General features: G+C 37.9%; 1 protein-coding gene across 2 annotated transcripts; it reads right to left on the reverse strand.

The window, feature by feature from the left end:
- Window positions 1-1542: 1542 nt before the first annotated feature.
- Window positions 1543-13214, reverse strand: LOC140150468 (solute carrier organic anion transporter family member 4A1-like). 2 transcript variants are annotated; one of them, XM_072172487.1, is made up of 11 exons: window positions 11966-13212; window positions 10589-10747; window positions 9586-9865; window positions 8927-9029; window positions 8499-8620; window positions 7932-8192; window positions 7112-7310; window positions 6101-6254; window positions 5687-5859; window positions 4997-5061; window positions 1543-2451 (listed from the first exon to the last, which is right to left on the reverse strand). In XM_072172487.1, the coding sequence occupies exons 1-11, from the start codon at window positions 12206-12208 to the stop codon at window positions 2039-2041; spliced, it is 2172 nt and encodes a 723-aa protein (XP_072028588.1). In that variant the 5' UTR covers window positions 12209-13212; the 3' UTR covers window positions 1543-2038. The 2 variants fall into 2 exon arrangements, with proteins under 2 accessions (XP_072028588.1, XP_072028589.1); XM_072172488.1 differs by lacking the exon at window positions 4997-5061 and having other exon boundaries at window positions 2179-2451; window positions 11966-13214.
- Window positions 13215-13784: the final 570 nt, after the last annotated feature.

Raw genomic sequence — 13784 nt, forward strand, 5'->3', positions numbered from 1 at the left:
GAGCCTTCACTGAAGAGTGGCTCGTGGAGCAAGCGGAAGACTTCCATTTTTTCGACACAGAAGGTTTCAGGAAAAATTGCAATGGGTGCATTAAGGTATGCAGTGACCACGTTCAAGAGTGAGCTAGAAAGAATTGGGTTGTACTCATTATTAAGTACCTTGTTCTACGAACTTCATGACCGCCCCTCGTAAAAAGCAGTACAGGCGAGTGCCAATAAAGACCCTAAATACTCTTATCTTGCAATACAAATGTTGAATGCGTCAATCCTGGGAGTTGACAAAAATGAATATAGGCAATGCGTTTTGTTAGATTGAAAGTAATCTTGCAAGCAAACTTCTACGGTCTTCCGAAGATCCACAAATGGCACGCTCCCTTGAGTAAGCTTACAATGTAGCAAAACACGTCGCCTATATTATTGGACTGTTGGTTGGGAAATCTAAACATCACATGGTCAACTCCCAGGATTTTGTCAACAAAGTTCACGACATATATTTGGACGACAATGAGACCATAACCGAGACCAGTCCTTAAGGTTACGTATTCACCTTGCTTTCACTCCTCACCATGGGAGTTTCCGGCCTCGGCCCTACCGGGCTTGCGGCCTTTGATGTATTTAAGCCCCGAGGGGATGGGGCGAAGTATCAAGAACTAGAGCGGTTCTCGACTTGCGCGGTTCTCGACGCAAAGCGTCGGCCACAATGCCTCCACCTTGAGGCATATCATTTTAACCAGTGATGACCTCTGGGTGACCTTGGATGACCCTGGAATGATCTTCCAAAAATTTGACTCTAAATGTTGACTGTACCCACCAAGTTTCATGCCCATACGGCAGTTTTTGCTAATTTGACCTCAGATGACCCCTGCATGACCTCGGGTGACCTTGACCCACTGACCAATACAAACTTGTTCTGTCTAGGGTCAAGATGCACCCACCCACCAAGTTTGAGGAACGTGCGACCCCTAGTCTCCGAGAAAATGGTATTTTGCTTGTTACGCATAAATTATGCAAATTAGGTACTTAATTACCATATTTTGTGCTGAAAATCTAATCAGGTCAAGAACCTCTGGCCCTGCTACTCCCCACCAAGTTACGTCACTGTAACCCATACGGATCTCCAGATAATCTGTTCACAAGGTTTTTTGGCTTGATACGCATCAAATACGCATAAATTATGCAAATTAGGTACTTAATTAGCATATTTTGCACTGAAAATCTAATCCGGTCGAGAACATCTGGCCACGCTACTTCCCACCAAGTTACGTCACTGTACCCCATACGGATCTCCAGATAATCTGTTCACAAGGTATTTTGCTTATTACGCATATTACGCATAAATTATGCAAATTAGGTACTTAATTACCATATTTTGCGACGAAAATCTCCTATAATTTGAAGACCCCCAATAACCATCCCTCCACCAACTTGCATCACTGTACGTCTTACCAGTTCTGAGAAATTGCACTCGCAAGCTCGGACGGACAGAGAGACAGACAGACAGACGGACAACCAGGAAACATAATACCTCCGGTGGAGGCATAAAAACATAAAGGCTGCAAACCCGGTAAGGTCTGAGGCCGGAAACTCCCATAGTGAGGACTTGCAACTAATGGAGTTCCAATATATAAAATACCCCGCAGGGCAATAAAGCAAAACAGAGGGCGTAAATATAGTCATCCTAAACTGCTCTATATAGTCCGTTTAGAGTAATTTGTAAACTGACTATATACGGCAATTTAGTTAGGAGACCAAGTTAAATACGCACTTCATTTTTCATAGAGCGGTATCTGTCCGCTTTTACGCAAACTTGCCTAACATGCCTAATGAAACGCGATTTTTCTAAACTAGAACCAGGTAAGTCTATCAGACGAAGTTAATGTGAGCCTTATTAATTTTTATATACTTACTGCGCATATTAAAAAATAAATTGTCAACAATTACCAGTTAACATGATTTAGGTAGAGTCTCTTTAATGTTCAAAGCTTTAAAACGATTATTGTCCTTGGAAGTTTGAAGACAAGATATCTTCACTGACCCGATTATACACGAGAATCGTGATCGACATTCCCTGATGTCTTTTCGTCGTCATCATTCTCATCATGGAAGACATCATCAGATACTGGAAGACTCTCATTGGCAACAATTCCAACTTGGCTACTACTTGATACCAACTTGACATTACGATTATCATCATCGACATCAAGTTTGTACTTTTTTTCTTTTGTCTCATCATCCATTTCATCATCTGCAGGGCCGTTGTAAGTCCAAAGAGCCAGTAAGAAACATATCAAAGTCACAAGTACGCAACTAAAACCCATAAGGGTGAATTTCCATGCGATCCCACTTCCGCTGTAGAGAAAACACGACCCTTCTGCTCCTGTGCAGTCCTGCTGCCAGAGAATACATGAAGTGTCTAGAGCTGCACCAAAGGCGATAGGCCCAGGAATTGTACCTGAATGATTTTGTGGAAAAAAGCAAGATATGGCGTTATGTATCTATTCAGAAAGGAGGTCCATTTCATATATTTGTTTAAATGTCAATGTCAAAACCTACCTAGTCATCAGCAGGATAATATGGTGTAACAAAAAGGAAATTGTGGACAAGTAAACGCACAGGAAGCTGGTGATAAGAAGCACCCTATGGGAAATGGATTAAAGCAATATCCTGTTTTGTCAAATAAAACCTGTACTGAATACTAAACATTTAGTTAGTTGTAACAGGCAATTAAAGTAAAATTTTGATAGTAATTTGAGCGATATTGGCCAAAAACATGCAATTTTGAATGATTTCTTACAATTTCAGTCTCAAATTCTAAGCATTCAAAATTTAGCCCATAAAATTTAATATTTGAAGAGCTTTGTTTCAAAACCCCTTAGGCCTACATCCACTTTTGGCCAAATTGAGTTATTGGCATAATATTATAGTGTGGGTAAAAATACACATTTTGGTGGTTGTTTGACCTTCATACTACCTTCCCTTCCGGAGTTATCGCATATTTCCCGTTTGGGAAATCTTAGGGAATTTCCGGAAATCTGAACTTAAAATGAATATAGAATTGTTTTCTTTTAAATTTTTTGATGTATAATGGTAGCCTGGAATGTTCTTTACCTATTAAAACCAAAAGGAACTGTTTTTGGGTCACTATGTTTGAAAAAATCATTTTAATTAACAAAAGGTGTAGCTTCGGAAATACCCAAAAAATGCCATTTTCCCGAATTTAATTAAAAATTCATAATTAAAAAAGTAAATGAGATATTTCAATTTTTCTTTTTGATTTTCAAAGCATTAGTCAAGTTACATAATGTAGTGCAAACAAATGGGCTCAAATTTGATTGCAAAGGTGGTTTCTAGAAAAGGGGTAAATTTAATTTGTTGCAAAACCCCTTACATCCACAAAAGGTGCGATATAAAATAAATAATAAAATAAATAGGAAGCCTTGAAAATTGTCCCAAACCTATTCTTTTAGTTTCTATTCATCAGCACTTTATCCAATCCCAAATTGAATCAAATCGAACAAGTAATACTTGCACAATTAAAAAAAGCTGTTTTTCTCAAAAAGTCAAAAGTGGATGTAAGGGGTTTTGCAACAAAGCTCTTCATTTTATGTTGATAATTGGTTATAAAGATAGTAGAAAATGTGTTTTCCAAAAATTAGAATAACCTGAAATTAGTCTTAGTCAAGGCTTTGGGCTTAATTGTCACAGCATACGAAGACTAACTCTAAAAAGGTATATTTTGGCCCTCATTTTCAAAAATAATTGGCCAAAATAAAATTAAAACTTGACTTAATTGCCAGTTAGAATCAATTAAAGGATTAGGATTTAGCTGTGCTTCATTTGGCAAAACATGATAATAAACTCCTCAACAAAAGTTTGGAAAGTTTTTTCAAGCATCTGTATCTCAAATTATTTGTGACATATTCATATCGCGTTGCATATCACTGGATAGCTACAATACTCCCCTTTACAATGACACCCCATTTGAAACATTAACATTTTTCACGGCTGAGTACACGCCTCGTAAATGTAGTGGTGTCTCAAAATGAATGTGCCAAATTAACCATTATTCTGTGCAGCAAGCTGCAATCCCATAACTTCACAATCTGGGACCTAATGCAATCCTCCAAGATGACACCGCTCGCCCCACATAGCCACGGTAGTCAACGACTACCTACAGAATAGGGGAGTAGAGTCAAAATGGCCTGCCATCAGGCCAGACCCGGGGCCAGACATCAATCCAATTGAACACTTGTGGGACCAGCTTGATCGTGATGTGGGTGCCAGAGAAGCCCATATGCAACCACATTGGATAACCTGCGACGAATCCTGGTTGAAGAATGAAATTCCATCCCATAGTAATGTGTAACCAGGTCGGTGAGCAGCATGAGGAGAAGATGCCTGACTATTGTGGCTGCCTGTGGTTTTCCACCCGCTATTGAGATTAGTGGCTAGCTTTGTTTGAGCACAGAATAATGGTCAATTCGGCAAATTCTTTTTGAGACCCCACTACATTCACAACACGTGTACTCAGCCGTGAAAAATGTTGTTGTTTCAAATGTGGTGTCATTGTAAAGGGGAGTATTGTAGCTATCCAGTGATATGCAACACGATATGAATATGTCACAAATAATTGGAGATACAGATGCTTGAAAAACTTTCCAAACTTTTGTTGAGGAGTTTATTTTTTTAATTCCCAAACAGTTTTTTTAATTCCAAAAAGAACCCGATTGCGCCGAGTTCGGCTGTAACAACGCAACCGGCCTAGTTGATGCGATCTGATTGTGATGATTCACCATGGCAGCAAAATTACAGCGTTTTGAATCCTCTAAGATCTGCAAAAATGCGTTATACAAATCCAAAATTGATTTATTTATAAAGTTTCCTAAAGCATTCTGAAGTCTTGAATCTTTTGAAGTCCAAGAAATTGAGGCGGTGGGGTGGGGGAGGCACGAGGACAAAAACAATAAAATAGCTTTATTATGTATTTCTTTACTAACCTAGCATTCGTGCGAATATCCATTGTACACCAACCGCTAACGAACGTTGAGATTCTGGCACGCACCTGAATTTAACATATGGAATGAATCGTAATTTGGTACTAAGAACATGTAAAACAACATGAATATCAATAGAATAAAGCAGAGGATAATCATAATAATGGCATTATTTTCAGACCCCATTGTCCACATATAGTTTTGGTCGGCACCATCTCATCATTTGGGATGAAGATCAAAATGCTCATGAGCAGGGACAGGCGATTTGCGCGGAAAAAAATAGCAAATTGCGCGGAATTGCGCGGAAAAAAAGTTCCGCGCAAATCGCCTGTCCCTGCTCATGAGATCATACTGCTGGTTTCATAAGCTCTCTGAACCATCACAATATTATAACACACCTCTATTATTATTCGACAGACCGTTTTCACCCAAAGTGAGAATTATGTAGCAAATGTTACATACAACCATACCTTAGCATGAAAGTTCAGAGTTGTCAAATCGATCAACGAACTGAATCATTTCTGCTGAAGTAGGTTGTAGTCTTAACAATCGAAAATTTCAGGTGAACAACTTTATGTGTTGTGAACAAAAGTCCGATCCATCGCTTTCATTTCAATTTCAGTGTGTAGCCTTATATTTTGTTTTAACCCCCCCCACACACACATATAAATTACAAATAAACAAACAATTCACCTTAAAACACATTCCAGGCCTGGGATGACTGCTAAGAATTGAAATGTCATCAAGAGGACAGTACCAATGAGGAACATGGGCAGCAAACCACAATCACTGCCGCATTTACCCGCTGTTGCTGTTAAAGATGTATTGGTCGGGGCTAGCTCCAGACACGAACAGTCTGAAAAATGCTTTACAAAGATGGAAACGTACAAACGGTAGTTAAAAAGTATAGGAATCAGGATTAGTAATAGTAATCAGGATTCCACAAATATTCATAGGAATTATGGTTTTAATATGGACAGAAGAGTCCTTTTTTAAAGATGCTTTATCAAAACATGATTTTTATTTGGGGATATACCGGGGGAATATACTCTCTGACAAGAAAATTGTTACATTTTTGAATTGATTAACAATTTTATGAAAATATACCTGTGCGTCTTCTGTTCCTTCGGTGCACCCAGCAAAACAGGGATTGAAGTATTCCATTCCATTGTCTCCGCATACTGGGTTGAATTCTTTCCTTGTACAGCCACAGTTAGAATTGCAGTCATTTATAAGTTGTCTATCCCCAGCAATGCTTGTCCTTGCAAAGGTAATTAGTAAAAGTAAATATTGATCAGCAATGCGCTTTATCTACTGACAATAATGGGTGTTACTTTTTAAAGTAAAAGAATAATTCAAATCTCATTTGCACTTGCTCCTCAGACGATTTTCTTTGTTCTTTACTTACTGAAACTCAAAAACCTCTTTAGGATAACTGCCGCAATCTCAAGAGTTTATAATTAAACTGATGGTTGGAGTTATTACATGTATTAAGGTTAGTATTTAGAGATTAGGTGCCAAGTTGGGTAACGTACCCTGATGATGTATTTAATTATGTCAAGCATAATAATTAACATTTGCATAGTGTTATCATTATTTACATTGAAATAAAATCTTCGGGATACGATTGAAAGAGCCATCGGTACCTATCAGGGCACCGATAGTGCTATAGGACAAAATTTGACGCTGTGCCTTAGTGTTTTATACTTTCTGCCGCTTGCCGCTTGCCGGCGCTGAGCAGCGTGACGCTTACTCATGCCGCTTGCACTTGTTTGCAAGCGGAGTGGCACACCGCTGACCGGCAGCGGCATGAGTCTGAAAGCATCGCTCCGAGTTGACTTGAATTCCAGTGGTGCTGCCGTTTGGGCATAGAGGTGGAGTGATCGATATATCGGCTTGCCAGCGGTCACCGCTAGTGTTTCTGGTGTGACTGCGCAGTGAAGCTAAATCATCTTCAGAGCGGCAAACTGGCAAGCGGCAGGAAAGTATGAAACCAGCATTAGTGTTGGGGAGTCATGGCTGAGCATGTGGAGGTGGCGACTCCTATCACAAAATTATTGTAAGATTAAAGTAGTTCTCTTCTTTTCTACTTGTATTTATATTCTTGTTGAAACTTACATATTTCCTTCATAGTCAACATTGACTCCAACTACTAATTCCTGAGAACACCTGACGAGCATGGTCATCACAGCTACCATGGTACAAATATTGGTAATGCAACTAAACTTGACCATACCACGGATTTTGAGTTTCCATCGCTTGACGAGGTAGCCACCTAAGATGGTCCCGAATCCAGCTCCGGGTATCGCACATATACCTGATATGAAAAGGTTTTACAGTACGTTAAGTTCTAATGCTTTATTAATTTTAATTAAAATAAAAACAGGGTTTAAAAACCCTACTTTTTAAAGTCATTTTTAAAAACATTGTTGTGTTTGCTGAGTACGTAACATGCAACTTGGCACACATTTATGCCTGCTACACATTTTCACCCCGCTACGAGAACTCACTTTTCAGCCGAATAAGTGAGCTTTTTGCCTAAATCATGTCTAGCATGTGCACCTGCTGTAATTATAATGCCAATGAAATTGACCAATCAAAAAGGAGATTTTAGGGTGAGTTAGGCAATTTTGACAGGTGACTAATATGGTGAGTTAGGCATTTTAACACCATAATTTATGCCCAACTCAGTCAGTTGTTTGTCTGAAGATTTTACTCTGATTTTGCCTAAGTCACAGGTCAAAATCACTGAAAGTCACACGTATCAGTTATGCAATCGCCCAAATCGTTTCTGATAATTCCTTTTAATTTATCTCATTATTATCTAAAAATCAGGTTTAGCAATCAACGTTCCGTGGTGACGAATTATACCCTAAAAACCACTCAAGCAAGTACAAACTTATCTTAATTGGATTTTCTTTATAGTATTTTATCTTACCAAAAAGAAGCGATGCATCAGCGGCAGTCAATCCAAATTGTGTCTCGACAAGTTTAGGACCAAAAGTGGAAAATCCACTAACAATGAAACCTTCAGTACAACTAAGAAGGAGAAAACAAAGGAATGTAGGATTCTTCAACAGGTACTTAATTGCGCGGGGGAAATCGCTGAGTTTGTCACCAAAGCCGGGATTAGATACGTGGTCATTGTGTTTTGATTGTTGAGCCTGGTCTACTTTGGTTGCTCGAATCTCTTTGGTGCCTGTAACATTGAAAGAGAGAAAGACATTGTAAAACATTGCTGAGCTTGAATAAATCTCAAATTTGTGCAAAAGTAAAAGGCACGACAATGTGCTGAAGGTACGTGGTCAGTATCTTGACAAGAAGCTACAAGAGCAGCATTGCAATGTTGGTCAGTTTACTTGCGTCTTTGGGCATGGATCTATATGCATTACAGTATGATAATAATTAAACTACATTTTCAATATGTCCCAAATTATCTTATTCTATGGGTTGCTTGAGCTTCTCGGCCCTCTCTGGAAACTAGCCAATATATGGCGGATCTCACCTGGCAATTCTGACGGAAAACCGAAGAGTGGCACTGCAACCAGAACGGCAATAACGCCTCCGATGATGAACCCTAACCACCAAGCGCCTATCCACCCGGGATCATTTGGTGTTAAACCAAGACTGAAAAGGGTTATAACATGGAATAAAAATATTTTATTTGCATACGGTGATGAAATTGGTGGTCAAACGGAAAAGTTAAGAATGGTCATCAAAATCATTGAAAAAATTCTACTGAGTTAAGTGCGAATAAAGAAAGGCAATAGATCAACGCATGTAGTTGTTGCATCGAATATTCGATATTGAATAAAAAGTATGAATAGATGAACTGGGCCTAGATCGCTTTCAGTACTTTTCATAATACAAGGTAAATCAAAGTAAATCGTTCATTCAGTGTTATCATGGTTATCACGTTTAAGATTTAGTCACCTGTCAACGTCGACTAATCCAGTATCGGTATAAATGTTTAGAAACGATCCACCAACTATAAATCCAACGCCTGGTCCTATTGCGGACAATCCGTAAAAGATGCCTGTAAAATATTAATATCCGAACTAAAAAGTTACGATGAATAATGGACCATAGTTCCTATTGTGATGTGCCCTGTATAATCTTTTTTGAACAATTCCTTATTATGTAATAATGGGAGATTTCCTTTCATATGTAATCAAGAAAAGCCCCTTGAGGTTTATTTACAATAACGTGATCAGTCAAGACTATTAATGTTTGGGAAATCCCCAGATATCAAAATGTTATTTACGACCGTACAATTTCATCATTACCTGCAGTTGTTAAGAAACCCCGCCCGAAGGAATTTTGGCCCCCGAAATTCAGCACACCCACGGTGGGGGATCTTTGGGAGCAGTATCAACTAAAAAAATCAACATGATCAAGGCCGGCAAGCCCGAAGCCATACGACGACAAAACACTCCAAGTGGGTTCCAATATAAAAGGCCCCGCAGGGCAAGTAAGCCCAGTGACCTTGACAGCATAGAAATGTGACTCACATATTTTTACTCTCCTCACATTATAGGCTACATGTAGAATAGAATAATGTCCTTACTTTATTGGTTTACAAATACACTTACCAAGATACAGTGCAGATTGGTGCACCGTAACACTCTCATCTATCAATGTTACTCCAATGGTGTATAAAGGTGTATTACCTATCCCATGAAGCACTTGTGACAAGACGAAAACGTAGAAATAGTTGGATAAACTTGACCCAACGCACTCCTCTGTCGACTCATCAGTAACACAGACAAGAGATCCTGATATGTTTTCATGTAAACCTGTTGTAAAGTGAGGTAATCCAAAGATAACGGCACCAACGGCAAAGATCATACAGCCAAATGCTAACCATCTTGCCTGTATGGTTAAATGATGATGATGATAATAATAATAATAATAATAATAATAATAATAATAATAATAATAATAATAACACTAATAATAATAATAATAATAATAATAATAATAATAATAATAATAATAATAATAATAATAATCCCAACAATAACAACAACAACAACCATAACAACAATGATAATAATACATGTAGTAATGATAAATGAATCTCAATCTCAATCAAAGGTTAAAAAATCGGCCATCACTGGCCACAGCATGAAGAAAGATCATATCATAGATTGGGAAGAGACTAAGGCGGTTGGTAAGGAGGTTGACAGATACAAACGTTGGATAAATAAGCAATACAGGTCCATTAACAGAGACGAGGGGCAATTCAAAATTAGTCACGCATTTGACGATCTTCTTGCAAAACGAACTGGCAACCACTTTGCTGAGCAACCAGTATCAATCATCTGTGGTAAACAGAAGATCGTCACAACAACAATAGTGTTGAGAAAGAAGTCTATTACTAGTATTAGACTTTGAAGCGTCCACAGTGAGTGCTGCTTTATTGGGTTAGAAATAGGAAATTCTACAATGTTTCAACAACAATCCTGATAAAAATGTTCAGAAGGTAATTGATCCTTCTCGTGTCAATTTCTGAGATCTCTTCAAGGAGAACCAAGTTTTACTTAAACCTATTTTACCTGTCTAACCAGAGAAGACATAACATCTCTGACTTACCTTGTGTCCTCGTCCTCCATAATAACTCACAAATATTACTAGTGTAGCGGTTGCTATATCGTAAGAACTTGCTATAAGACCGGTTTGTCTACTCGGCAAATCAAATCTCTTTTCTAACGTTGATATCACTACATTGATTAAACCATTGACGACGAGGCCCTATAAAAGAGAAATAACACGATAACAGTTTGAAAATGCAATTGGTATGTAAAAGTAATTTTAGCAGTGGCTGAAATCAAATTATAATGAGGAAAAGCATATTCTAGTTGCAGGGATTACATCATGCTGTTATTGTTAACTACATGTATGCAAACAACACAGGGGTACTCACAATAGGTAATTGACCCGTACTGGTAGCGCTGTGTTGTAGATATAGGAGATGAACTAGTTAGCGTCATATATCAAAAAGTATAAAACCTATGATTTTAATCCTTGCTCTATGTTTCAATTACTTATTCTTTTCGAAATATCTGAATTTTTAAGCCGATACAAGCTTTAATAACGGGGGACCATACATTTGTATGAGAAAGGAAATCTACATCTTATCTAAACTCCCGTGTTAATCCAAGGCACATTTTGCTTCACCGGGCCGCCCTGACTTGGTCGCATTTGGAAGATGGGTGCCACGAAACCGTAATAGGTAATAACGGGGACCGCCTTGATAAGTATATGATAGCAAACCAGTGAAAAATACCCCAAAACTCAGTCAGTGGAGCTCCGCCCGTATATGTCAATAGCATCATTATCGATTGGATTAGTCGACCGTAGCGGACAATTCGATCGCTCATTGGATTAATATTATCACGTGGTAATAAATTTGCATTGGACAATCGATTACTATAATAGTACTGCACATTTCGGTTTAATCTTCACTAAGCGGGTTTATGGCTGAAAAGGTCACGGTGAATTTGCCGTGGACAAAACTGCACTATGAAAACACTTTCTAAATGCCCAAGATTAAAATTTAACATGATGAGATCAACAAGTTACAGGTCGATAGTCCGAGGGTCATTAGTCCGAAAACACGTTATAAACCCTAACCTATAACCTAACCCTAAACCTAACCCTAATCATACACACAACACTATTTCTCTAATCCTATTATATTGACCCTAACATAATCTTATCTCTAACACTAACCATCATGAGCTATCATGAATATGCTAACCTAAAGGCAGATGATCCTACAGGTAGTTTCCCTAAAGTTATAATCTGTGATTGTCTATTAGTTTTGATAAGGGACAATAAATGAAGTGTTTAATCTAGGCTTGTATTAAATACCAGCCAAGATTAAACACTTCAACTAAATCTGATTGAAATGAAATATTTGCACGACGCTATTGAACAGCTTAAAATATATTAGAACAAATACAATACCTGTATAAATGAATAAAAGCCCAGACACACCAACAGCCAGACAGGTTTATTGAATTTCTGCAGACAATCTGGCTTCCATCCACACCATCCATATCGATGGTCAACGGTGTCAGTAGTGTCTTCTCCACCAGGTGGCTTCACCGTTCCATTGTCACCAGCTCTGTCTTTTGTCCAGATTTGTGGGTCACCACCATCAGAGTTTTGATTTTGTTTAGAATCCATGTTAGCACTTGCTCCTTCCATATTGTATGTAATGTCACGCAAACTAATAACAGATTTTTAGAAAAAGCATAAACTTGACGACAAGGCTAACTTGAAACTTCGACCGAAGTGACACTTTCCAGATGATTTTAAATATCTGCTACAATTATGATTGCTACATGCATGTATAATGTAGGCAGACACATTCCACATTTCAGTCATACAGTCTAATACACATGACAACTTGGACACAAAGCACCATGTTAATGGCTTTCAAGTTAAAACAAATTTCAAGTAGTATAATATGGATTATTACTTCACTAGTTCCTCAGAAATGTCAGGCATTGTTCGCGCTGTCCTGTGCGATCAACAGAGTGAAACAAACTCGTCTACATCATATCGTGACATTGGTAGCATAATGAGAGACTTTATTTTGTACCGCGTTTCGCTCATGCCAGTGACAATGTAAATTTATGCGTATTATGTAGTTCAAATATACTTTTCGAGGCTGTATATTGTTACTGTTCAACGATCTGCAAGAAAAAGCAGAGTCATCGTATTGACACAGAACTTAAATGACTTTCATATAAGATATAAGAAACAATAATATAAGAACAAAAGAGGTGCAGGTGTGTGTCAGTTTATCTCGTTTGCTTGCTGTGGGGATTGTTTGTTTGTTCGTTTTATTTATAGAAATTTACTTTATAATTATTCCCATCACTTGTTTATAGCCGAAGTGTAAAAACTATATATTTAAGAATACTCAAGTAATGTCCTTTTTGTAAGAAGTCCTTTTATATGTAGCATAGGACATACAGCAAAAAGTGCGTTTTTAACGATTTCGTAGGACTGATGTTTCAAATGGACAAATCATATATATCAAAATGTTCATGAGAGTCTGGATAATCTTTTCTGCTATGTTGCCCAATTTGTAACCCGTGCGTTCTATTCCGTTTCCGTGGCGACGATTTGTGTCTTTTTTTTAACCTAATATCACATTTTAAAAGGGCATTTCGTGATCCACAGCCTCATCCCCCACTTTTCTAAAAAAAAAGTTGAGATTTTTACATCACTGGAAACCTCTGGCTACATAATGTTTATGTACAAATTATTTCTTGCAGATTAATTCGTTTAGCAAAGATATCGTGAAATTTGAATTTCGTTCTGGTGCACCAGAACGAAATTACAACGCATTGTCTATGGAGCAGTGTAATACACATAATCATGCATAACTCGCGAACGCAAAATCGGAATCAACTGAAATTTTGGGAATAGGTTTTTTCTTGGATATCTGATGAAAAATGACATAAATAGAGGATGCTAGGATCACGAAATACTCCTTTAACTAGCTATTTCTTTGAAACTAAATGGAATAGAAATTTCATTTTGGTGTGCACCATACAGACACATGAATATTTAATATCGATGAACAGAATTCTCACTTCATTCAATGCATTTGATTCGTGGGTGAAAATGTCATTTTTTATATTTCTGGCCAGAGGTGACCCCCCCCCCAAATGGGAGATTTCTTACAAATGATTATCACGGAAAGATGAATCAATTTGTTGAGATGGATGTTTGGATCAAGACACACAAAGTTTCTCACAAACACCGAAAC

Source organism: Amphiura filiformis, chromosome 4 (genome assembly GCF_039555335.1).
Source record: "Amphiura filiformis chromosome 4, Afil_fr2py, whole genome shotgun sequence".
Classification (NCBI taxonomy): Eukaryota; Metazoa; Echinodermata; class Ophiuroidea; order Amphilepidida; family Amphiuridae; genus Amphiura; species Amphiura filiformis.

Bases quoted from the DNA above. Each gene is read 5' to 3' on its own strand.
- LOC140150468 (XM_072172487.1), bottom strand. From the start codon at position 12,208: ATGGAAGGAGCAAGTGCTAACATGGATTCTAAACAAAATCAAAACTCT. The intron at 10,748-11,965 runs GTATTGTATTTG...TCTCTTTTATAG, and splicing joins GCTTTTATTCATTTATACAG to GGCCTCGTCGTCAATGGTTT. The intron at 5,062-5,686 runs GTGAATTGTTTG...TGTTAAATTCAG, and splicing joins GGCCTGGAATGTGTTTTAAG to GTGCGTGCCAGAATCTCAAC.